Genomic DNA, 26631 nt, shown 5'->3' on the forward strand with positions numbered 1-26631 from the left:
TGGAAAGGTAAAGGGCAGAAGGAGGAATTTGTTAGGAACGGAGAGTAGACCATGGGAGAAAGGGAAGGAGGAGGGGGGGAACCAGGGGAAGGTGATAGACAGGTGAGGAGAGAATGGGAAAGAGGATCCAGGGGAGAAAAGGTAACCAGAAAGGGGAATGGAAAACAAGAGGAGGGAGCTAAACGAGGTAATTGTAAAGGTCAAACACTGGAGAACAGTCTCACAACACGTGCTATTTATTTACAACAGTTATACACACCGATTACAGGCAATGCCTCAAACACAGCTACGCTGGTCCCGCTACAGGGCGTGGATAATGGTTCTGTTGCGTAAACTCTGCACGTACTCTTTGGCCTGGTCCAGTCCGGTGGTCTTCTTCTCGATCGGGGGGCTGCCTTCCACCAGCTTCACAAAGTAGTGACAGTAGACCCTGTCCATAATGCCGAACATGCCCCGACCGTGGTAACGCAGACGTTTCAGGTACTGGCCCTTACTGGAGAAGGACTCGGCTGGTCAGAGAGGGGAGAAGCAGGCGATGAGAGGGAGCCCAAAGGGACTGTGCTCGAGGGTGGCTACCCTCCCCCTTCCTCAACTTTCACACAGTCCAAAGGTCATGAGTTCCAGACGAGAGACACAGAGTCGCAGAGGCACAGAGACCGGTGAAGAGACATGGGAATGGGTGAAGACAGAGTCAAAAAGACACAGGAATGGGTGAAAAGAGAGTCACAAAGACACAGGAATGGGTGAAAAGAGAGAGTCACAAAGACACGGGAATGGGCGAAGAGAGAGAGTCGCAAAGACATGGGAATGGGCGAAGAGAGAGGGTCCCAAAGACATGGGAATGGGCGAAGAGAGAGAGCCACGAAGACATGGGAATGAGCGAAGAGAGCCACAAAGACACGGGAATGGGTGAAGAGAGTGTCACAGAGACGCGGGAATGGGTGAAGAGAGACAGTCACAGACACGGGAATGGGCGAAGAGAGGGAGTCACAAAGACACGGGAATGGGCGAAGGGAGAGAGTCACAAAGACACGGGAATGGGCGAAGAGAGACAGTCACAGACACGGGAATGGGCGAAGAGAGAGAGTTGCAGAGACACGTGAATGGGTGAAGAGAGAGAGAGTCTCAAAGATTCAGGGACAGGCAGAGAGGGAGAGTTACAGAGAAATGCAGGACCGGGCAGAGGGAGTGCCACAGAGGCATGTAGAGAGAGTCACAGAGATGGGCAGATGGAGAGAGAAAAATAAAGAGGTATAGCGAGAAAAGGAGAGAGGAAAACACAGTCGTGGAGAACGGAGGGATGGAACGAATCCAGCCGTCGCTGAAATTGATGGTTTTATTCCCCAACCAACCAGAGGTGAAACAAAACTGACCCCACTGTGCCTTTGCCAGTTTCGATCCTGCTAACTCCCCATTCCCCTCGACCTCCCCGCCTTTATCAACAGCCCCCACCCTCGCCCGGTAGCACCATTATCCTATAAAACCCAGGCCAGATGAACTGGGCTCTGGCCTCATGCCTTGAGTGAAGGGGGACACAGAGACAGCAGAATTCCCAGAGCAACACCCAGGAGCTGGGGCTTACCAACGTAGAGGTTGGATCTATATTCCAGGTTGTGGTTCCTCACTGCCATTTCCTGAGCTTCTAGAAGGACCTGAGGCAGACAGGAGATGGAGGGAGAGGGTGAGAGGCAATTGCATTATATAACGTAGAACAGTACAGCCCTTGAGCCCACAGTGTTGTGCCTAACCAAATAAATTCATAATCAAATTAATCTCTTCTGCCTACAGAGTGTCCATAACCCTCCATTTTCCTCATATTCATAAGTCTATCTAAATGTCTCTTAAACGTCTCCAATGTTTCTCCCAGACAGCACGTTCCAGGCACACACCACCCTCTGTGTAAAAAGAAACCTTTCCCCTCACATCTTTGAAATAACCTCCTCTCACCTTTAATGCATGCCCTCTGGTATTGGATGTCGCAATCCTGGGAAACAGATATCCTCTGCCTACATGACTCTCATAAGCTTATAAATGCCTGTCAGGTCTCTCTGCAGTTTGTGGTAGACAGGAGACAGGCAGACAGAGAGAGAGAGCAGCAACCTGTCACTCAGGACGAACCATTCTTTCTGCTTGGCTAAAAGCTAGCATCACTTTCCAAAGCCCTTGCTCTGAGTTCTGAGAGCATAGACCACAGAAGCAGAATTCAGCCATTCGGTCCAATGAGTCTGCTCCACCATTTCATCATGGCTGATTTATTAACCCTCTCAACCCCATTCTCCTGCCTTCTCCCTGACTTGGACAAATCAAGAACCTATCAACCTACACTTTAAATACATCAATAACTTGGCCTCTCCAGCCATCGAGATTCACCACCCTCTGGCTAAAGAAATTCCTCCTCATGGGCCAATCATGGCTGGGCTTTAAATCCTGGCCACGTCAGACATGCTCACGTTCCCCAGAAAAAGAAAGCAAAGGATAAATTGGAAGAGTGGAAAGATCTTGGGAAGCTGTCAGAAGCGTTACAAAGCAGCGATGAGTTAATGGTGCTATATAAGTGCGAGCTTTTCTTATGATTTAGAAGTGGGCCAACAGGGAGAATAGAATAATACTGCACAGAAACAGTCCTTTGGCTCATCGAGTCCATACCAACCTGATCTCCCACCTGGTCCCATTTACCTGTGTCTGAATGACAGACTTCCTAACCCCTCCAAACTTCTCTCAAATGTTGAAATTGACCTCACATCTTCACTGGCAGCTTGTTCCAAACTCACATCACCCTCCGAGTGAAGAGGTTCCCCCTCATGCTCCCCTTAAACATTTCACCTTTCACCCTTAACCCATGACCTTGTGTTCTTGTCTCACCCAACCTCAGTGGAAAAATCACAAACAAGAGAAAGTCTGCAGATGCTGGAAATCCAAGCAACACACACAAAATGCTGCAGGAACTGGCCTGAAACATCGACCGTTTACTCTTTTCCACAGATGCTACCTGACCTGCTGAGTTCCTCCAGCATTTTATGTGTTGCTCCATGGAAAAAGCCTGCTAGCTCTTACCCTATATATACCACTCATGATTATAGCTCAATCAAATCTCCCCACATTCTCCTACGTGCCAGGGAATAAAGGCCTAATGTATTCCATGTTTCCTCATAATATGGACATTGTGTAGTCTTCAGATGTCTCTTACCTCCAACATAACCTTTGCTCCCTTTTTGTCATTGAACTGGAGTTGGGCAACAGCCTGGTCAAAGGTCATCCCTCTTATCTACCAATAAAAACACAGATGTTAAATCTGGTTTACAGACAGGAGGCTCTTTCGATTCCAGCTCCCGATACCCAGAACCTCTGCACCATTATGCCCAGGTCTTGCACCACCCTGGCATGGTGTTGGAATTGGGTCATTATTGTCACATGTACCGAGATACAGTGACAACCTTGTCTTGTGCACTGTTCATACAGATCAGATCATTACAGAGTGCATCGAGGTAGAACAAGGGAAAACAATAACAGAATGCAGAATAAAATGTCACAGTTACTGAGAAAGTGCAGTGCAGGCAGACGATAAGGTACAAGGTCATAATGAGGGAGACTGTGAGGTCAAGAGTCCATCTTATTGTACCATGGGAACCATTTCAATGGTCTGATAACAGTGGGGTAGAGCCTGGTGGGACCTGCTTTCAGGCTTTTGTATCTTCTGCCTGATGGGAGAGGGAGAAGAGAGAATGTATGGGGTGGGTGGAGGTCTTTGATTCTGCCGGCTGCTTTACTGAGGCAGCAGTCATGGACGGAACAGTTGTTGTGCTAAACTGTCATGTATCGAGGCAGGGCAGAACAGACAGAACAGTTGTACCAAACCTTCACATATTGAGACAAGGCAGTGGTCACAGACAGAACAGTTGCACCACACCGTCGTGTATTGAGACAGGGCAGTGGTCACAGACAGAACAGTTGTACCAAACCTTCACGTATTGAGACAGGGCAGTGGTCACAGACAGAAGTTGTACCAAACCATCGTGTATCGAGACAGGGCAGTGGTCACGGACAGGACACTTGCCGTACCAAGTGGTGATGCATCCAAACAGGTGATTCTATGGTGTATCTGTAAAAATGGGCGAGGGTCAAATTTTACAGAAATCCCATGATGAGATTGCTTGTGAAGTCAAGAGTCTACTTCACTGTACTCTGGGACTGTTTTAATTCCTATCTGAGGACCACTCAGGGTACAATAAGAGATTCTGCAGATCCAGTAAGTCCAGAGCATCACACACAAAATGCTGGAGGATCTCGGCAAGTCAGGCAGCATCTGTGGAAGGTTATAAATTGTTGGCATTTCGGGACAAGACACCGGAAGGTCGCAATTGACCTGTGTAGTTTAATTTCGATCACGTTATTGGTGGCTGGAATGGAGAGCTGTAGTTATAACGACAGATTGAATAGGGTGAGTTTTTTCACGCTATTCAATCTCTCTTCTTAGGCACACGTACATATAGCTAGAGTGTCTTAAGACTTTTGCACTGTACGGTAGTAATTTTATGTATTCCACTGTCGTGCTGTTGCAGAACAAACATATGAGAATGATGATAAACCTGATTCTAGTGTGGTTCTCCATTGGGAACTGAGAGTGGGAAGGGAGTAGGGAGAGGGGAATCATGGCTGGGGAAAGGGGAAGGGCGAGGGGAGGGAGCGGGAAGCACCAGAGAGACATCCTGTAACGATAAATAATCAATTGTTTGGAATCAAATGACCTTGTCTGGTGTCTCAGGACTGGATGTGTCTGCACCCGCACCCGCACCCCACCCCACCCCGATACTCCTTCTCTGCCACCTGTCCCACCCCCCTCACAAGGCGCTCCACCCTCACCATTCCAAACATCCTTTGCTCCCAATGCATTTACAAACAAATTGACAAATACAATACTGAGCAAAAGTCTCAGGCACTCCAGCTATATATATGTGCCCAAGACTTTTGCCAGTGATAACAATTTTGATTCTGGAAGTCCATAATCAAAGTAATTGGTGCGGAAAGTGACAGGTACAGAAGGTGATACTTCCCCTGATAAGCAAGCACAAAGCACGATTGTCAGCTTGCCACGAGACACATCACCATGGTAACCATACTTCACAGACTCACCATCTTTGCCAGGTACCACATCTTGTCCTTGCTATATTTAATCTGTCTTCTGCAGTGATAAACCTCCTGTGGATGGAGAGGAGATGGTGTAAGGTCCAAAACCTCGGCCTCGGCCTTCAGTCTCACCAACCCGCTCCCCGTACATCACACCGTTCAGAATTCACGGTGGTTCGGTATTTGCCTCCCTCGGTAGTCTGGAATGCAAGCCGGAGGAGCCCAGAGTGTGTGGACAGAACCAGGCTTGCTGCCTGGATTGCCAGAGGTCAGGAACCTCGGAAGGTTCTGACCATGGTCCGGAAACGGAACAGAAAGGGAAATGGACTGCAAATAGATTTTACAGATATGAAATCCCCACTCCATTTGAACTCACCAGGGCCACGGGAAAATCGATTATAGTGCTATCATGTTTGCTGTTGTGTGCTGGGGCAGCAGGCTGAGGGTAGCAGACACCAACAGAATCAACAAACTCATTCGTAAGGCCAGTGATGTTGTGAGGATGGAACTGGACTCTCTGACGGTGGTGTCTGAAAAGAGGATGCTGTCTAAGTTGCATGTCATCTTGGACAATGTCTCCCATCCACTACATAATGTACTGGGTGGGCACAGGAGTACATTCAGCCAGAGACTCATTCCACCGAGACGCAGCACAGAGCATCATAGGAAGTCATTCCTGCCTGATGCCATCAAACTTTACAACTCCTCCCTTGGAGAGTCAGACACCCTGAGCCAATAGGCTGGTCCTGGACAATTCATAATTTACTGGCATAATTTACATATTACTATTTAACTATTTATGGTTTTATTACTATTTATTTATGGTACAACTGTAACGAAAACCTATTTCCCCCCGGATCAATAAAGTATGACTATGACTATGACTATGACTATAGAACATGGTGCAGATGCTGTCAAGGGCATCTTCAAGAGGTGATCCTTCAAGAAGGTGGCGTTCATCACTAAGGGCCCTCACACCCAGGACAACCCTGTTCTCATCGCTACCATCAGGGAGGAGGTACAGGAGGGTGAAGACACACACTCAACAAATCAGGAGCAGCTTCTTCACCACCCCCAGGTTTCTGAATGGCCAATGAACCCAGAGGCATTGAGATGTTGCCATAAGAACTAAATGTCCTCCCCACCTTCAGTCTCTTAAAGGATCTTCCTCAAAAGATAATTGTCAGCTTAGCTTTTCTGAACTACATTCTTAAACTGTGGAATTTAAAACAATAAGGGATACAGACTCAACCACACATCAAAGTTGCTGGTGAACGCAGCAGGCCAGGCAGCATCTCCAGGAAGAGGTACAGTTGACGTTTCAGGCTGAGACCCTTCGTCAGGACTAACTCAAAGAAGAGATAGTAAGAGATTTGAAAGTGGGAGGGGGAAGGATGGAGCCAAGAGCTGGACAGTTGATTGGCAAAAGGGATATGAGAGGATCATGGGGCGGGAGGCCAAGGGAGAAAGAAAGGGGGGGGGAATCCCAGAGGATGGGCAAAGGGTATAGTGAGAGGGACAGAGGGAGAAAAAGAGATAAAAATGTATATAATAATAATAAAAAATAAATAACGGATGGGGTACGAGGGGGAGGTGGGGCATTAGCGGAAGTTAGAGAAGTCAATGTTCATGCCATCAGGTTGGAGGCTACCCAGACGGAATATAAGGTGTTGTTCCTCCAACCTGAGTGTGGCTTCATCTTAGTCATAGTCATAGACATACTTTATTGATCCCGAGGGAAATTGGTTTTTGTCACAGTTGCACTATAAATAATTAAATAGTAATAAAACAATAAATAATTAAATAGTAATATGTAAATTATGCCAGGAAGTGTCCAGGACCAGCCTAATGGCTCAGGGTGTCTGACCCTCCAAGGGAGGAGTTGTAAAGTTTGATGGCCACAGGCAGGAATGACTTCCTATGACGCTCTGTGTTGCGTCTCGGTGGAATGAGTCTCTGGCTGAATGTACTCCCGTGCCCACGCAGTACATTATGTAGTGGATGGGAGACATTGACCAAGATGGCATGCAACTTAGACAGCATCCTCTTTTCAGACACCACCGTCAGAGAGTCCAGTTCCATCCCCACAACATCACTGGCCTTACGAATGAGTTTGTTGATTCTGTGGGTGTCTGCTACTCTCAGCCTGCTGCCCCAGCACACAACAGCAAACATGATGGCACTGGCCACCACAGACTCGTAGAACATCCTCAGCATCGTCCAGCAGATGTTAAAGGACCTCAGTCTCCTCAGGAAATAGAGACAGCTCTGACCCTTCTTGTAGACAGCCTCAGTGTTCTTTGACCAGTCCAGTTTATTGTCAATTTGTATCCCCAGGTATTTGGAATCCTCCACCTTGACAGTAGAGGGGGCCATGGATAGACATATCAGAATGGGAATGGGACGTGGAATTGAAATGTGTGGCCACTGGGAGATCCTGCTTTCTCTGGCAAACAGAGCGTAGGTGTTCAGCAAAACGATCTCCCAGTCTGCGTCGGGTGTTGCCAATATATAGAAGGCCACATCGGGAGCACCGGACGCAGTATATCATCCCAGCCGACTCACAGGTGAAGTGTCGCCTCACCTGGACTCAGTTGACATTTTTAAACTCCAGCTCCAGACCAATTTATTCAACCTCACTTTTCACAAACAATTTTTTGTCTTTAATTATATTTTATCCTTCACATTTATACTTTTATCCCATTGTAAAGCACTTTGAACTACATCATCTGTATGAGGCAAATGGGATGAGGCTACATCATCTCTATGTGAGCCAGTTGGGTCATCTACTGAATCTGATGCGGCCTCCACTAAATTAGTGAGACCCAACGTAGATTGGGGGATCACTTTGCCGAGCACCTTCGCTTCACCCGCAAAGAGCAGGATTTCCCAGTGGACAGCCATTTTAATTCCTTACCCCATTCCCATTCTGACATGTTGATCCATGGCCTCATCTACAGCCACCATGAGGCTACTCTCAGGATGGAGGAGCAGCACCTCATATTCTGTCTGGTAACCTCCAACGTGATGGCATAAACATTCATTTCTTAAACCTCTGTTATTTCCCCTACCTCCCCTTTCTTCCATTCCCCATTTTGGCTCCCCTGTTATCCCTTCTTTTTTCCTCAACTACCCATCACCTCCCTCTGCCCCTCCTCCTTCACTTTCTCCCATGGTCCACTCTCCTCTACCATCGGATTCCTACTTCTTCAGCCCTTTCCACCTGTCACCCCCCAGGTTACCACTTCATCCCCCCTCCCACACCCACCAACCTCCCCCCTCACCTGGTCTCACTTATCACCTCCCAGTGTCTCACTTCATCCCCTCTCCCCCACCCACCCACCTTCCCCCTCACCTGGTCTCACCTATCACCTCCCAGTGTCTCACTTCATCCCCCCTCCCCCACCCACCCACCTTCCCCCTCACCTGGTCTCACTTATCACCTCCCAGTGTCTCACTTCATCCCCCCTCCCCCACCCACCCACCTTCCCCCTCACCTGGTCTCACCTATCACCTCCCAGTGTCTCACTTCATCCCCCCTCCCCCACCCACCCACCTTCCCCCTCACCTGGTCTCACCTATCACCTCCCAGTGTCTCACTTCATCCCCCTCCCCCACCCACCCACCTTCCCCCTCACCTGGTCTCACTTATCACCTCCCAGTGTCTCACTTCATCCCCCCTCCCCCACCCACCAACCTTCCCCCTCACCTGGTCTCACCTATCACCTCCCAGTGTCTCACTTCATCCCCCCTCCCCCACCCACCAACCTTCCCCTCACCTGGTCTCACCTATCACCTCCCAGTGTCTCACTTCATCCCCCTCTCCCCCACCCACCCATCTTCCCCCTAACCTGGTCTCACCTATCACCTCCCAGTGTCTCACTTCAACACCCCCCCCCACCCACCCACCTTCCCCCTCACCTGGTCTCACCTATCACCTCCCAGTGTCTCACTTCATCCCCCCTCCCCCACCCACCCCCACCCACCCACCTTCCCCCTCACCTGGTCTCACCTATCACCTCCCAGTGTCTCACTTCATCCCCCTCCCCACCCACCCACCTTCCTCCTCACCTGGTCTCACCTATCACCTCCCAGTGTCTCACTTCATCCCCCTTCCCCACCCACCTTCCCCCTCACCTGGTCTCACCTGTCACCTCCCAGCTTGTCCTCCTCCTTCCCCCCCCCCCCCACCTCCTTACTCTAGCATCTTTTCAATTCCTTTCCAGTCCTGATTAAGAATTTTGGCCCAAAACTCCAACTTTTTGTTCCGCTGCATAGATGCTGCCTGACCTACAGAGTTTCTGCAGCATTTTGTGTGTTACCACAGATTTGGGCCATTGACTCTGCTCTGCTGTTCCATCATCGTTGATTTAATATCCCTCTCAACCCCACACTCCTGCCTTCTCCCAGTAAGTTCTGGCACCCTAATCAAAAACCTATCAATCTCCACTTTAAATATCCTCAATGACTTGGCCTCCACAGCCATCTGTGGCAGAGAATTCCACAGATTCACCTCCCTCTGGTCCTTGACTCTCCACAATAGGAAATATCCCCTCCACAACCACCATCTAGGACTTTCAATATCTCATTATTCCTCTTTTTCACTATTGATTTTTATTGTAACTTATAGTAATTTTTACATCTTGCACTGTATTGTTGCTGCAAAACAAAACATTTCATATACAACATGCAAAATATGAGAGCTTGGCAGGTGACAGGTCAGACAAGGTGACGGGGAAGGTGAGTGGGGGGGAGGGGGATGAAGTGAGACACTGGGAGGTGATAGGTGAGACCAGGTGAGGGGGAAGGTGGGTGGGTGGGGGAGGGGGATGAAGTGAGACGCTGGGAGGTGATAGGTGAGACCAGGTGGGGGGAAGGTGGGTGGGTGGGGGAGGGGGATGAAGTGAGACGCTGGGAGGTGATAGGTGAGACCAGGTGAGGGGGAAGGTGGGTGGGTGGGGGAGGGGGGATGAAGTGAGACACTGGGAGGTGATAGGTGAGACCAGGTGAGGGGGAAGGTGGGTAGATGGGGGAGGGGGATGAAGTGAGACACTGGGAGGTGATAGGTGAGACCAGATGAGGGGGAAGGTGGGTGGGTGGGGGAGGGGGATGAAGTGAGACACTGGGAGGTGATAGGTGAGACCAGGTGAGGGGGAAGGTGGGTGGGGGTGGGAGGGAGATGGAGACACTGGGAGGTGATAGGTGAGACCAGGTGAGGGGGAAGGTGGGTGGGGGTGGGAGGGAGATGGAGACACTGGGAGGTGATAGGTGAGACCAGATGAGGGGGAAGGTGGGTGGGGGAGAGGGGGGATGAAGTGAGACACTGGGAGGTGATAGGTGAGACCAGGTGAGGGGGAAGGTGGATGGGGAGGGAGGATGAAGTGAGACACTGGGAGGTGATAGGTGGTAAAAGGCTGAAGAAGAAGGAATCTGATGAGACAGGAGAGGGGACCATGGGAGAAAGGGATGGAGGAGAACCACAGGAAGGTGATAGGCAGGTAAGGAGAGAAGAGAAGGGGTGAGAGGGGAACTAGAATGGGAAATGGAAAAGGACTGAACTGGGAGAGGGTGGAAAAGTTGAGAAGTTGGGGAAAATGATGTTCATGCCATCAGGTTGGAGGCTATCCAGGAAAGATGTGAGGTGTTGCCCTTCCAACCTGACAGCGGCCTCACCATGGCAGAAGAGGAGGCCATGGACCGACATTTTGGGATGGGAATGAGAATTACAATTAAAATGGTTGGCTATCGGGAAATGCTGCTCATTTCATATGCTTGTGATGATGAAGCTGACTCAGAGACCCAGGAAAGGGGCAACTCACCACTGGCCGGCGAGGCTCGTGCGGCAGCTGTGGGGGGTAGACTTTCCGGTTCTTCCTCTCCCAGTTTTTGGCAGGCAGAGCAAGGCTCGAGTGAAAGTTCGAGTGAGGAACGATAGTGCATGATGCCTGTAACCTGAGGGGGCAGATTGGTGCAGTGTTGAACAATGTAGGTAAGCATCATGATGAATCTCTTCTGTGTCCTCTCCAAATCCTCAACAGAGAACATCACCGCACAGTACAGGCCCTTCAGCCCACAATGTTGTGCCGACATTTAACTTAGGTGAAGGTCAGTCTCCCCCAAGAAAACCACAACCTTGTTGACGGGAGTCCATGGCCTTGTGCGCGGACTCGTGGTGGGTTCACCCATGCCAAACAGATCAAACAGTAGAGGCCCGACTAAGAGCAGTCCACTGGTCCTCCAGGTTCGGAGGTTCAGCTCAGGGCTAGCAACCTTGACTGGACAAAAGAATTTGTTTATGGAAATAGCAAAGAAGAATCCTGTATCTGTGTGTGATAGTATTCCTGAGTCTTGATGAAGGAAGAGTTGAACACCATAAGACCATAAGATATAGGGCAAAAGTATGCCATTTGACCCATTGAGTCTTCTCTGACATTTCATCATGGCTGATCCTATTTTCCTCTCAGCCCCAGTCTCCTGCCTTCTCCTCGTATTCCTTCACGCCCTGGCCAATCAAGGATCTATCAACCTCTGCCTTCAATATACACAAAGACTTGGCCTCTGCAGCTGTCTTTGGCAAAGAATTCCACAGATTCACCACTCCCTGGCTAAAGAAATTCCTCCTCATCTCCATTCTAAAAGGATGCCCCTCTGTTCTGAGGCTGTGTCCTCTGGTCTTGGACTCTCCCACCAGAGGAAACATCCTCTTCACATCCACTCTATCAAGGCTTTCACCATTCCATCCCTCATTCTCCTGAATTCTAGTGAATACAGGCCCAGAGCCATCAAACGCTCTTCATATGACAAGCCATTCAACCCTGGAATCATCTTTATGAATCTCCTTTGAAACCTCTCCGTTTTCAGCATCTATTCTAAGATCAAGGACACAAAACTGCTCACAATACTCCAAGTGAGGCCTCACCAGTGCTCTATAAAGTCTTAACATTACATCCTTGCTTTCATATTCTCGTTCTCTTGAAACGAATGCTGACATTGCATTTGTCTTCCTCACCACTCAACCTTTAGGGAATCCCGCACAAGGACTCCCAAATCCCTTTCCACCTCAGTTTTCTCACTCCATTTGGAAAATGGTCAACCCTTTCATTTCTTCTACCAAAGTTCATGACCATACATTTCCTGACACTGTATTCCATTCGCCACTTCTCTGCCCATTCTTCAAATCTGTCTGTCTTTCTGTAGCCTCTCTACTTCCTCAAACCCACCTGCTACTCCGCCTATATTTGCATCACCTGCAAACTTTGCAACGAAGTCACCAATTCCGTTATCTAATAAAAAGAATCGGCCCCAACACAGACCCCCGTGGAACACCACTAGTCACCGGCCGTCAACTAACGAAGGGTTCCCTTTATTCCCACTCTTTGCTTCCTGCTAGTCAGCCACTGTTTTCACCATCAGAGAATCTTTCCCGTAATACCACGGGCTCGTAGCTTGTTAAGCAGCCTCATGTGTGGCACCTTCTCAAAGGCCTTCTGAAAACCCAAGTGCACAACCAATTCTTCTTTGTCTATACTGCTTGTTATTTCTTCTAAGAATTTCACAAGATTTGTCAGGCAAGGTTTTCCCTGATGGAAACCGTGCTGACTACAGCCTATTTTATCATGTACCTCCAAGTACCCTGAGACCTCATTCTTAATAATCAACTCCAACATCTTTCCAGCCACTGAGGTCAGACTAACTGGCTTATCGTTTCCTTTCTTCTGCCTCTCTCCCTTCTTGAAGACTGGAGTGACGTTTGCAATTTTCCAGTCTTCTGGAACTATTCCAGAATCTAATGATTCTTGAAAGATCATTACTAATGCCTCCACAGTCTCTTCAGCCACCTCTTTCAGAACTCTGGGGTGTAAACCATCTGGTCCAGGTGACTTATCTACCTTCAGGCCTTGCAGTTTCCCCAATAACATTCTCTCTAGTAATGATAACTTCACACACTTCATGTCCCCTGCTACCTGGAACTTCCATCACAATGCTAGAGTCTTCCACCGTGAAGACTAATGTAAAATACTTATTCAGTTCATCCGCCATTTCATTGTCCACCATTACAACCTCTCCAGCATCGTTTTCCAGCAGTCCGAAATCCACTCTCACCTCTCTTTTACACTTTATATATATATGAAGAAACATTTGGTATCTTCTTCAATATTATTGGCTAGCTTACTTTTGTATTCTATTTTTACCTTCTTAATGACTATTTTGTTGCCTTCTGTTGGTTTTTAAAAGCTTCCCAATCCTCTGACGTCCCACTATTTTTTTGCTCTATTATCTGCCCTCTCTTTGGTTTTTATGTTGCCTTTCAATTCTCTTGTCAGCCATAGTTGTGCCATCTTTCCTTTAGAATACTTCTTCCTCTTTGGGATGTATATATCCTGTGCCTTCCGAATTGCTTCCAGAAATCCCAGCCATTGCAGCTCTGTCGTCATCTCTGCCAGTGTTCTTTTCCAATCAATCTGGCCAACTCCTCTCTCGTGCATCTGTAATTCCCTTTACTCCACCTTAAGACTGATACATCCGACTTTTGCTTCCCCTTCTCAAATTTCAGGGTCAATTTGATCATATTATGATCACTTGCCCCTAAAAGTTTTTTTACCTTAAGGTAAAAGAATCTTAAGAACCTAATCAATTCTGGTTCATTGCACAACACCGAATCCAGAATAGCTGATCCCCTAGTGGGCTCAACCATGAGCTGCTCTAAAAAGCCATCTCGTAAGCACTCTTAACAAATCCCCCTCCTGGAATCCAGCACCAACCTGATTTTCCCAATCTACCTGCACATTGAAATCCCCATGACTATTGTAACATTGCTCATTTGGCACGCCTTTTCTATCTCCCATTGTAATCTGCAGACCACATCCTTACTACTGTTTGGAGGTCTGTACACAACTCCCATCAAGGTCTTTTTACCTTTGCATTCCTTAGCTCTATTCACAATGATTCAATACCTTCCGACCCTATGTCACCTCTTTCTAGTGGTTTGATTTCATTTCTTACCAACAGAGCAACACCACCCCCTCTGCTTTCCTGCCTGTCCTTTCGATACCATGTTAATCCCTGGACATTAAGCTCCCAGCTATATTCTTCTTTCTGCTATGATTCAGTGATACCTACAACATCATATCTGACAATCTGCAATTGTGCTGCAAGTTCATCTACCTTACTCCACACACTGCACAAATTCAAATATATCACCTTCAGTCCTGTATTCACCCTTTTTTGATTTTGTCTGCCTTTTACGTTGCAACTCATCCTGTTGCCTGCAATTTTGCCCCGTCAACAGCCTCCTCTCACCTCACATTGCCTCATCTTCAGCTTCATTATCCACCTTTCCGACGATACCTCTTGCATTGAAATAGAGACAACTCAGGACACTACGTAGCACCATGCTCAACCTTTGGATTCCTGACTTTGTCTGAGGACATACCAACATCTGCCCTCCACAACCTCTTCACTAACTGTTCTGGCTTTCTGGTTCCCATCCCCCTGCAACCCTGGACACCACTGTGCAGCATTAACAAACTTCACGCTCAGATATTAGTCCCCTTCCAGTTCAGTTGCAAACCATCCCTTCTGTACAGGTCCCACCTTCCCTGGAAGCCCTGAACACCACCAAGATCAAGACCAAAATTGGTTTTTAGGAATGTACGAACCACGTGCAACACTGGCAAGCTAGCAGAACGCTGGCGTGTGACAGAGAACGACTGTGCCAAGCTGTCGTCATTTCACAGCAGAAGCCTAAATGTTGGGAGGTGGATCGGGCCCATGATGAGAAGAGACAGACCAACTCCATCATCAAGACAGCACTTCATTGGAGCCCTGATGGACGGAGAAAACATGGGAGACCAAATACAACTTGGAGCCGTACCAAAATGAAGTCCCTGAACCACTCCTGGGGCACAGTCGAGAAGATATCCAAGGACAGAGAGAGATGGAGGACCTTCATTGCTGCCCTAACTATCAGCGGCATTATAGGCATTTGATGATGATTAATGCTTTGAAATGAATCTCAAGGTTGTATATGGTACACATAAGAAGCTTACTTTGAACTAGAATGATACTTACTTACTTTTTATGCCCATTACGGCTGCTGGTGTTTCGGATGGTAATGAAGGTCGTTCATCTCTGTCTGTCCTTGGCCACTCAGATGTCGAAAGATTCTTCATTGCTGCTTCCATAACAGTCTTGTGTGCCTAGTCAGGGTTGTTAACCCTGAGCTGAACCCCCAAACCTGGGGGACCGATGGACCACTCTTAGCCTCTACCCTTTGACCTACCCTACCAAGAGTCAAAGCACAAGGCCGAGACTCCAGTCAGCATAACTTTCCCAGTCTTTGAGGCATGCAAGCCTCCAAATCCTACAACAAGGTTGAGGTCCTCTTGGCGGTTTCTTGAAGACACCCACAGGAAAATAAAGAAATACAATAGATTCCACAAAAAAAAACACACAATACAAAGACCGACAAGCCTCCAATGTGCAAAAGAGGACAAATTGTGTAAATGTGACAGGGTCCTGAATTACCCCTATGAACTGTACTTTTAAAAGAGAGAGAGAGTTGTGGAACACAGACACCTTGTCAAAAAGAGAGAGAAAGAAAGAGAGAGAGAGGCGAAGACTGCTTTGAGATGGTGTTATGGTTTTTTGGCAGCGTGTTTACACGTTCTACAAGGCCACTAGTAGCTTCCAAGTTCTTACAGACAGAGAAGGGAGGAGCTGGTTGATGGACAGTTGGTATTCAGCGCAGTGAGATAAATAGAAGGTCAGATGATAGACACACAGACACATGGTTTTGGACACTGAATGAGCTTTGTTGTGCCCGCAGAAAAGGTGGGTTTTAGAGGATCGATCAGGCGGAAAACACGAGCTGGGGGCTCTGCGACGAGTAGTCAAAACTTTCCAATGTATCAGCGGCCTATCAGTCATAAAGGACTTACAGTACTGTGCAAGTCTTAGGCACGTGTAAAAAATTCTGTAAAGCAAAGATGGTTTCTAAATATCAAAAAAATTACTATAAAGAGCAGTAAACAATAAAAAAAATCAAATCAATATGTAGTGTGACCACCCTTTGCCTTTCAAACTGCATCAATTCCCTTAGGCACACTGCAGTGGAGTTTTATAAGATTGGATGGTATGTTGTTCCAAGCATCTTGGAGAACTTGCCACAGTTCTTCTGCAGACTTGGCTGTCTCACTTGCTTCTGTGTCTCCAGGTAATCCCTGACAGCCTCAATAATGTTGCCCACGGTTCTTAGGAGGCTGTACCATCTGTTGCAGAACTCCTTGTTCTTCTTTTCGCTAAAGGTAGTTCTTTATGACCTTGGCCGTGTGTTTGGGATCATTGTCCTGCTTCAGAATGAAGTTAGGACTGATCAGATGTCTCCCTGAGGGTATTGCGTGAGGGATGAGAATCTGCTTGTACTTCTCAGCATCGATGATTCCATGAATTCTGACCAGATCACCAACTCCATTTGCAGAAATGCAGCCGGAAACCTGCAGGAACCTCCGCCATGCTTCACTGTTGGCTGCAGACACTCATCCTGTAGAGCTCTGCAGCTCTTCAACAGACAAAGCTCCTCCTGTTTGAGCCAAAAATTTCATACTTTGACTTGTCAGCCCAGCGTACTTGCTGCCATTGTCCAGCACCCCAGTCTTTGTGTTTTTGTGCATAGATGAGTCTCTTGGCATTATTTTCACTTTAAAAGAATGGCTTTTTGGAAGCATCTCTTCAGCCCAACGAGTCTGCTCTGCCATCCAATCAAAGCTGATTTATTATTCCGCTGAACCCCATTCTCCTGCTTTCACCCTTTGATCCCCTGACCAATCAACCTCCGCTTTAAAAATATCCAATAACCTGGCCTCCACGGCCGCCTGTGGCAATGAATTCCACAGATTCACTACCTCTGGTGAAAGAAATGTTCCAAATGGAATTTGTCTTCTGAGGCTGTGTCCTCTGGTCCTTGACTCCCCCACTATAGGCAACATCCACTCTATCTAGACCTTTCAATACTCGATAGGTTTCAATGAGATCTCTCCTCACTGTTCTAAACTCGAGCGAGTACAGACCCAGAGGCATCAAACTACAGTCTGGGTGCAGGTCGACGGGAGTAGGAAGTCTAACTGGTTGGATACGGACACGACGGGCTGAAAGGCCTGTTTCTGTGCTGTACTTTTCTGTGACTCTAACACACCCCTCATACATTAACCCCTTGGCCAGCGCAACTACGCAGCCTGCATTCTCACCTTGAATGGACGTGTGTCAGGAGATTCCTCACGGCAGCCAGACCTGAAACAGAGACGGAGACAAATAAGAACGGGAGAGAGGGGCCGGCGACACTTACTGAGCGAACTCTGCACAGACACCCACCCGGCCAGAGGGAAGTTGCCATGTTACAATCGGACACACTACCCAGGCTCGTCCAATCGCACACTCCGATTCCCCACTCCGCCCTCGATTGCAATGGCTGACCGGCTTAGACTGATGACTTATCAAATTTTATTTTTCTGTATGTGTGTGTGTCGGCTTTTAGATTAACGGGGAAAGCGGTGCGTCCAGCGTGGGCGCTACGACTGAGGGACCCAACGAAGCGTTCGCCACGCTGGCCTGGCTGGATGGGTCGGTCGCAGTTTTGAAACGCGTTTCCTCGGAGCGCGCGGGACCCGTAGCCGGGAAAGACACGTGACATTGCAACGCCGACAGAATGAAAGAGGAAGTGAGCAGGTCGGGCAGCGTCCAGAGAGATGATGCTCAGCTCAGACCCTCCCCTCACCTGCTGGGTTCCTCCAGCATCTGTTACTTTGGATTCCCAGCGTTTACAGACTTTCCCCGGGGATACACAACGTTTGGGAGGGAGAGAGGGAGGGGCAGAGAGCAAGAGGAAGGCAGAGAGTTGGGGGAGAAAGGAGGATAGACAGCGCGGAGATGGAGAGGGGGTACAGAGGGAGGGGAGGGAGAGAGAGAAGGCAGAGGGGATAGAGAGAAGGGAGGGGGAGAGAGCAGGGAGAGGGGGATAGAGAGAAGGGAGGAGGGATAGAGAGGAGGGAGGGAGATAGAGAGAAGGGAGGGAGAGGGACATAGAGAGAGAGAAGGGAGGGAGAGGGAGATAGAGAGAGAAGGGAGGGAGAGGGAGATAGAGAGAGAAACATAGAAAATAGGTGCAGGAGTAGGCCATTCGGCCCTTCGAGCCTGCACCACCATTTATTATGATCATGGCTGATCATCCAACTCAGAACCCCGCCCCAGCCTTCCCTCCATACCCCCTGACCCCTGTAGCCACAAGGGCCATATCTAACTCCCTCTTAAACATAGCCAATGAACTGGCCTCAACAGTTTGCTGTGGCAGAGAATTCCACAGATTCACCACTCTCTGTGTGAAGAAGTTTTTCCTAATCTCGATCCTAAAAGGCTTCCCCTCTATCCTCAAACTGTGACCCCTCATTCTGGACTTCCCCAACATCGGGAACAATCTTCCTGCATCTAGCCTGTCCAATCCCTTTAGGATCTTATACGTTTCAATCAGATCCCCCCTCAATCTTCTAAATTCCAACGAGTACAAGCCCAGTTCATCCAGTCTTTCTTCATATGAAAGTCTTGCCATCCCAGGAATCAATCTGGTGAACCTTCTTTGTACTCCCTCTATGGCAAAGATGTCTTTCCTCAGATTAGGGGACCAAAACTGCACACAATACTCCAGGTGTGGTCTCACCAAGGCCTTGTACAACTGCAGTAGTACCTCCCTGCTCCTGTACTCGAATCCTCTCGCTATAAATGCCAGCATACCATTCGCCTTTTTCACCGCCTGCTGTACCTGCATGCCCACTTTCAATGACTGGTGTATAATGACACCCAGGTCTCGTTGCACCTCCCCTTTTCCTAATCGGCCACCATTCAGATAATAATCTGTTTTCCTATTTTTGCCACCAAAGTGGATAACTTCACATTTATCCACATTAAATTGCATCTGCCATGAGTTTGCCCACTCACCCAACCTATCCAAGTCACCCTGCATCCTCTTTGCATCCTCCTCACTGCTAACACTGCCGCCCAGCTTCATGTCATTAAGGGAGGGAGAAGGAGATAGAGAGAGAGAAGGGAGGGAGGGAGATAGAGAGAGAGAAGGGGGGGATAGAAACATAGAAAATAGGTGCAGGAGTAGGCCATTTGGCCCTTCGAGCCTGCACCGCCATTCAGTATGATCATGGCTGATCATACAACTCAGAACCCTGTACTTGCCTTCTCTCCATACCCCCTGATCCCTTTAGCCACAAGGGCCATATCTAACTCCCTCTTAAATATAGCCAATGAACTGGCCTCAACTGTTTCTTGTGGCAGAGAATTCCACAGATTCACCACTCTCTGTGTGAAGAAGTTTTTCCTGATCTCAGTCCTAAAAGGCTTCCCCTTTATCCTCAAACTGTGACCCCTCGTTCTGGACTTCCCCAACATCGGGAACAATCTTCCTGCATCTAGCCTTTAGGATGTTATATGTTTCAATAAGATCCCCCATCAATCTTCCAAATTTCAGATAGAGTGAGAGAAGGGAGAGGGGATAGAGAGAGGGAGAAAAGAGAGAGGGGGATAGAGACAGAAGGGAGAGGGGAGGAAGAGGGGAGGGGATATATAGAGAGGGGGAGGGGTATGGAGTTTGAGAGAGGAAGGGAGAGGGGATTAGAGAAACTCTGATGGGAGTGAGATCCTTCAAGATGTTTCTGGCCTTTTTCCAGCACCTTTGTGTACATATGTCCTCCAGTAGGAAGAAGGTTCAGGAGACCTCAGGATCCTCACCACCAGAATCAGGAACAATTATTACCCCTCAACCATCAGGGTCTTGAACTAAAAGGGATAACTTCACTCACCCCATCACTGAAGTGTTGCCAATGGACTCACCTTCAATGACTCTTCATCTTTTTCATGATATTTATTGCTTATTTATCATTATTTGTTTTTCTTATTTCTTTTTGTATTTGCACAGTTTGAGGTCTTTTGACCATAAGATATAGGAGCAGAAGCAGGCCATTCGGTCCATCGAGTCTGCTCCGCCATTCAATCATGGGCCGATCCAATTCTTCCAGTCATCCCCACTCCCCTGCCTTTTCCCCATACCCTTTGATGCCCTGGCTACTCAGATACCTATCAATCTCTGCCTTAAATACACCCAATGACTTGGCCTCCACAGCCACTCGTGGCAACAAATTCCACAGATTTACCACCCTCTGACTAAAGTAATTTCTCCTCATCTCTGTTCTAAATGGACGTCCTTCAATCCTGAAGTCGTGCCCTCTTGTCCTAGAATCCCCTACCATGGGAAATAACTTTGCCATTTTATCTAATCTGTTCAGGCCTTTTAACATTTGGAATGTTTCTATGAGATCCCCCTCATTCTCCTGAACTGGAGAGAAGGGGGGAGGGAGAGAGAGATGAGAGAGAGATAGGGGAGAGAGAAGGGAGGGGAGAGGGGGAGGGAGAAGGGAGGGGAGAGGGGGAGGGAGAAGGGAGGGGAGAGGGGGAGGGAGAAGGGAGGGGAGAGGGGGAGGGAGAAGGGAGGGGAGAGGGGGAGGGAGAAGGGAGGGGAGAGGGGGAGGGAGAAAGGAGGGGGAGGGAGACCGGAGGGGGAGGGGGAGGGAGAAAGGAGGGGAGGGGAGAGGGGGAGGGAGAAAGGAGGGGGAGGGGGGAGAAAGGAGGGGGAGGGAGAAAGGAGGGGGAGGGAGAGAGAGAAAAAGGGAAGAGAGCGGGGAGAGAATAAGGGGAGGGAAGGGGAGAGAGAAATTGGAGGGAGGGGAGAGAGTAGGGGAGGCAGGGGGAGAGAGTAGGGGAGGGAGGGGGGAGAGAGTAGGGGAGGGAGGGGGGAGAGAGTAGGGGAGGGAGGGGGGAGAGAGTAGGGGAGGGAGGGGGAGAGAGAAAGGGGAGGGAGAGGGAGAGAGAAAAGGGAGGGAGGGAGAGAGAAAAGGGAGGGAGGGAGAGAGAAAAGGGAGGGACGGAGAGGGGGGAGGGGGAAGGGAGATGGGGAGGGGGAGGGGAGATGGGGAGGGGGAGGGGAGAGGGGGAGGGGAGAGGGTGGAGGGGAGAGGGAGGAGGGGGGGAGAGGGGGGAGGGAGGGGAGGGGGGGGGGGGGAGGGGGGAGGAGGGGGAGAGGGGGGAGGGAGAGGGGGGGAGAGTGGGGAGGGAGAGGGAGGGGGAGGGGGGAGAGGGGAGGGAGGAGGGGGGAGAGGGGAGGGAGGAGGGGGGAGAGGGGAGAGGGGAGGGAGGAGGGGGGAGAGGGGAGGGAGGAGGGGGGAGAGGGGAGGGAGGAGGGGGGAGAGAGGAGGGGGAGAGGGTAGAGGGGGAGGGGAGGGGCTAGAGAGGGGGAGGGGAGGGGGTAGAGAGGGGGAGGGGAGGGGGTAGAGGGGGGGAGGGGAGGGGGTAGAGGAGAGGGGGAGAGAGGGGAGAGGAGAGGGGGAGGGGGGAGGGAGGAGAGGGGGAGGGGGGAGGGAGGAGAGGGGGAGGGGGGAGAGGGGGGAGGGGGAGAGGGGGAGAGGGGGGAGGGAGAGGGGGGAGAGTGGGGAGGGAGAGGGAGGGGGAGGGGGGAGAGGGGAGGGAGGAGGGGGGAGAGGGGAGGGAGGAGGGGGGAGAGGGGAGGGAGGAGGGGGGAGAGGGGAGGGAGGGGGAGAGAGGAGGGGGAGAGAGGAGGGGGAGAGGGTAGAGGGGGAGGGGAGGGGCTAGAGAGGGGGAGGGGAGGGGCTAGAGAGGGGGAGGGGAGGGGGTAGAGAGGGGGAGGGGAGGGGGTAGAGGAGAGGGGGAGAGAGGGGAGAGGAGAGGGGGAGGGGGGAGGGAGGAGAGGGGGAGAGGGGGAGGGGGGAGGGAGGAGAGGGGGAGGGGGGAGAGGGGGGAGGGGGAGAGGGGGAGAGGGGGGAGGGGGAGAGGGGGAGAGGGGGAGAGGGGGGAGGGGGGAGGGGGGAGAGGGGGAGAGGGGGGAGGGGGGAGAGGGGGAGAGGGGGGGGGGGGGGAGGGGGGAGAGGGGAGGGGGGGAGGGGGAGAGGGGAGGGGGAGAGGGAGAGGGGAGGGAGGGGGAGGGGGAGAGGGGAGGGAGGGGGAGGGGGAGAGGGGAGGGAGGGGGAGTGGGGAGAGTGGAGGGAGGGGGAGGGGGGAGAGTGGAGGGAGGGGGAGGAGGGGGGGAGGAGGGGGAGGAGGGGGGGAGGAGGGGGAGGAGGGGGGGAGGAGGGGGAGGAGGGGGGGAGGAGGGGGAGGAGAGGGGGAGAGGGAGGGGGAGAGGGGGAGAGGGAGGGGGAGGGGAGAGGGAGGGGGAGGGGAGAGGGAGGGGGAGGGGGGGGAGGGGAGAGGGGAGGGGGAGAGGGGGAGGGGGAGGAGGAGGGGGAGAGGGAGGGGGAGGAGGAGGGGGAGAGGGGGGGGAGAGGGGGAGGGGGAGAGGGGGGGAGAGGGGGAGGGGGAGGGGGAGAGAGGGAGGGAGAGGGAGGGAGGCAGAGGGAGGGAGGGGGAGGGAGAGAGGGGAGGGAGAGAGGGGGAGGGAGAGGGAGGGAGGGGGAGAAGGGGGGGAGGGGGAGGGGGAGGGGGGAGGGGGAGAGGGGGGAGGGGGAGAGGGGGGCGGGGGGGAGGGAGAGGGCGAGGGGGAGGGGGAGAGGGGAGGAGGGGGAGGGGGAGGGGGAGTGGGGGGGAGAGGGGGGAGAGGAGGAGGGGAGGGGGAGAGGAGAGGAGGGGGAGATGAGGAGGAGGGGGAGGAGGAGGGGAGAAGGGGGAGAGGAGGAGGGGGAGGAGGGGGAGGGGGAGAGGGCGAGGAGGGGAGGAGGAGAGGAGGGAGGGGGAGGAGGAGAGGAGGGAGGGGGAGGAGGAGAGGAGGGAGGGGGAGGAGGAGAGGAGGGAGGGGGAGGGGGAGAGGAGGGAGGGGGAGAGGAGGGAGGGGGAGGGAGGGAGGGGGAGGGGGAGAGGAGGGAGGGGGAGGGGGGAGGGGGGAGAGGAGGGGGAGAGGAGGGGGAGAGGAGGGGGGGAGGAGGGAGGAGGAGGGGGGGAGGAGGGAGGGGGAGGGGGGAGAGGAGGGAGGGGGAGGGGGGAGGAGGGAGGGGGAGGGGGGAGAGGAGGGAGGGGGAGGGGGAGAGGAGGGAGGGGGAGGGGGGAGAGGAGGGAGGGGGAGGGGGAGAGGAGGGAGGGGGAGGGGGGAGAGGAGGGAGGGGGAGGGGGGAGAGGAGGGAGGGGTAGGGGGAGGGGGAGGGGGAAGGAGGGAGGGGAGGGGGAGGGAGAGAGGGGAGGGAGGGAGAGGGGGAGGGAGAGGAGGGGAGAGGGGGAGGGAGAGGAGGGGAGAGGGGGAGGGAGAGGAGGGGAGAGGGGGAGGGAGAGGAGGGGAGAGGGAGAGGAGGGGAGAGGGAGGGGGGAGAGGGGATAGAGAGAGGGCGAGGGAGAGGGATAATGGAAGGAAGAGGGGGTTAGAGAAACTCTGATGGGAGTGGTATCCTTCAAGATGTTACTGGCCTTTTTCAATGACTCATCTTTTTCACGATATTGTTTATTTATTCATTTCTATTTTTCTTATTTCTTTTTACATTTGCACAGTTTGAGGCCTTTCGCACTCGGTTGAACCCCCCTGGTCGGCGTGATCCTGTGTGGGTCTGGTTCTGTAGAGTTATTGAGACTGAATCTCCGGGTTGGATATGGGGACGGGAGGTGCGGGGACCTGGACAACAACTTCACGTTGAGCTTTGATGGCGCCGGTGATGTGTTGGACAAAGTCGGCTGGACGGAGGTGCTGACACCGAGGGTCCGGTCCCGGGTGTTGCGAGGGGAGGGTGGTTGTTCCCCCGGGCTGGAGGCCAGCCGACGCCGGCGGACTGAGCAGGATCCTGGGGGCGGTATCGGAGGGAGGAGCTGCCTCCCCGGGAGGGGAAGGGGAGGGACTGCGGCGCACACGAGTCTCCGAAGGCCGGGCGAGGAGAACCGGACCTCATGCCCGGGACGGGATCAGGACCGGGGCCGGGAGCTGGAGCCGCGGAGAGCGCGGAGCGAGGGGCCGGGGAGCCGCAGGCCGGCTCGGGGGCGGCGATGTCGGGCCGGCTGCTCACCCCGTCCCCGAACTGGTACTGCAGCCGCTGCAGCGACGTCAGCCTCGGCGGCGTCCTCGGCTTCGGAGCCAAGAACGGAGTCTTCCTGCTGGGGGTTACCCGGGACCGGCCTCTCGTCCTCGGTAACACTCGCCCCCACCCCCAGGGGGAGAGGGAAGGATGAGAGGGGAGAGGGGGAAGTATGATGGCGAGAGGGAGAGACCTGCATCGGTTAACTCATCCCCCATGCGTCCCAGCAGCGCCCTTGTTCAGCCTTGGAGATGTCCTTTCACTCTTCGGTTGGCGAGGAGTTGGGGATGGGGTCCCTCGGAGAGATGTGACAGGCAGAAACTCCCAATACTGTACCTAAACTGGAAGCACAGAGAGCTCTACAGCGTGGAAACAGGCCATTCGGCCCACTCTGACCATGTTGAACTTGTCTGCCCCTTATTCCATGGTCCACTGCCTCCTGGTCAGATTCCTTCTTCAGTCTTTGTCATCCCCAGCGCCGTTGTTCTCAGATCATTCCCCCTTTTAGCCCTCTCCCCACCCCCTTGCCTTCCCTTCAACCTCACCTATCACCTGCCAGCTCCTGCTCTTGCCCCTACTCTTTCATTGTGCCCTTTCCCTTCCAGGCCTGATGAAGGATTGTTCTTTCAGAGTCACGGAGGCACAACACAGGCCCTTTGGCCCATCTCATCTCTGCTGTTCAAGATTCCCATCTCAGGGGGAAAATAGAGGGGGGAATATACATTTACATTTTAATGTTTACAGTGTTATTTGCACAGTTTGCCTTGTGTAGATTGGTTGATTGTTAGTCTTTATGTATAGATTTTCAAAAATTCTGTTGTGTTTCTTTATCTATATGCCTGCACGAAAATAAATCCCAATTAGTATAGGTATGAACTGATTCAGCAACCTATGGACTCACTTTCAAGGATTCTACAACTCATGTTCTCAGTATTATTTCTTGTTTTTGTATTCTTTTGTCTTTTAGACATTGGTTGTTTGTCAGTCTTTGTGTGTAGTTTTTCGTTGATTCTATTGTATTTCTCTGTTCTACTGTGCAGGCCTGCAAGAAAATGAATCTCAGGGTTGTATATGGTGGCATATAACAAACTCTGATAATAAGTTTACTTTGAACTTTGATAATAAATTAATTTTTACTTTAACTTGCCTGAGTTTGGTCATATCCCTCTAAGCCCTTCCTGTCTTAATATAAGAAATGTTACTGTTGGATTGCAGGGGAGCTGATGGGTCACACAGAGAGGGTGACGGGATTTGTGTTTTGTCCACATCCCGGCCTGTCCGGTATCTGCGCCAGCGCGTCCGACGATGGCACTGTCAAAATCTGGGACACGGAGACTAAAGCCGTGCTGAAGGAGCACGCAGCTCACCAGGTTAGTGTGTCAGCAATGTAGGTTGATGAAAAAATTAAATTTAAAAGTTTGAAGGTTCCCTTTATTCATCACAGGTCCATCAAAACAGGGACTGGGGCAGCCTACAAGTGTCACCATGCTTCTGACACCAACGTAGCTTGTCCACAGCTTACTAACCCGAACTGTCCGTCTTTGGTCTGTGGGAGGAAACCGGAGCACCCAGAGGAAACCCACGCGTTCGTGAGGAGGACGTACAGACTCATTACAGATGGTGCCGGAATTGAACTCTGAACTCTGCACTGAGCTGTAATAGTGTCACGTTAACCACTGCGCTCAGTTGGTACTCCATGTGGATGTCACAAGATCACAAGACAAAGGAGCAGAAGTAGGCCATTCGGCCCATCGAGTCTGCTCCACAGCTCCCCCATGAGCTAAACTATTCACCCATCTACTTCCAATTTCCGGCTTTTTCCCCATATCCCTTGATACCCTGACTAATTAGATACCTGTCAATCTCCTCCTTAAACACCCTCAATGATCGGGCCTCCACAGCTGTATGTGGCAACGAATTCCACAAATCCATGACCCTCTGGCCAAAAAAATTTCTCCTCTTCTCTGTTTTAACTGGGTACCCTCTAATTCTAAGACTGTGGCCTCTTGTCCTGGACTCACCCACCAAGGGAAACAACCTTTCCACATCTACTCTGTCCAACCCTTTCAACACTCGAAATGTTTCTATGAGATCCCCTCTCATTCTTCTATACTCTAATGTCGGGGTGGAATGCGCGCCTGGGTGGTGATTTGGCAGGAGATCCGGCTGCCGCTCACACGTGTCTAATTGCCTCCTGGTGCTCTCTCTCGTCACAGGCGATCATCACTGCCCTGCACTGGTCCCCGCTCAGGAAGGATATGGTCGTGTCAGGTGACGAGAAGGGGCTGGTCATCTGCTGGAGACACTTCAAGGATGATACCCAGAGCTACTTTCCGGAGCCCCGCCACATCTTCTGCCTTTCCTGTTCACCACACTGCGAGGAGCACGTGGCTGTGGGGTAGGCACCTGCGTCCTTACTATTACCCGGGAGCCTGTCACCCTCCCCCTTCGG

The 26631-nt window shown here is 51.5% G+C and overlaps 2 protein-coding genes across 3 annotated transcripts in view; one reads left to right on the forward strand and one right to left on the reverse strand.

Annotated features, from left to right (window-relative positions):
• Positions 1-192: 192 nt before the first annotated feature.
• On the reverse strand, positions 193-17707 carry mrpl22 (mitochondrial ribosomal protein L22). Its single transcript, XM_063053028.1, has 7 exons — positions 17494-17707; positions 17370-17412; positions 10944-11076; positions 5131-5196; positions 3188-3265; positions 1583-1652; positions 193-509 (listed from the first exon to the last, which is right to left on the reverse strand). The coding sequence occupies exons 1-7, from the start codon at positions 17513-17515 to the stop codon at positions 301-303; spliced, it is 621 nt and encodes a 206-aa protein (XP_062909098.1). The 5' UTR covers positions 17516-17707; the 3' UTR covers positions 193-300.
• Positions 17708-23663: 5956 nt separating this feature from the next.
• Positions 23664-26631, forward strand: part of gemin5 (gem (nuclear organelle) associated protein 5) — a 76400-nt gene continuing 73432 nt past the window's right edge. Inside the window, exons 1-3 of one of the 2 annotated variants that reach the window (XM_063053030.1) lie at positions 23664-23854; positions 25395-25549; positions 26396-26577. In XM_063053030.1, coding sequence (XP_062909100.1) covers positions 25403-25549; positions 26396-26577 — 329 coding nt within the window. In that variant the 5' untranslated portion in view covers positions 23664-23854; positions 25395-25402. Of the gene's footprint in view, positions 23855-24011; positions 24293-25394; positions 25550-26395; positions 26578-26631 lie in introns of those variants that run through there. The other variant, XM_063053029.1, reaches the window with a different exon arrangement.

The sequence above is a fragment of the Mobula hypostoma genome, chromosome 7, assembly GCF_963921235.1.
Source record: "Mobula hypostoma chromosome 7, sMobHyp1.1, whole genome shotgun sequence".
Lineage (NCBI taxonomy): Eukaryota > Metazoa > Chordata > Chondrichthyes > Myliobatiformes > Myliobatidae > Mobula > Mobula hypostoma.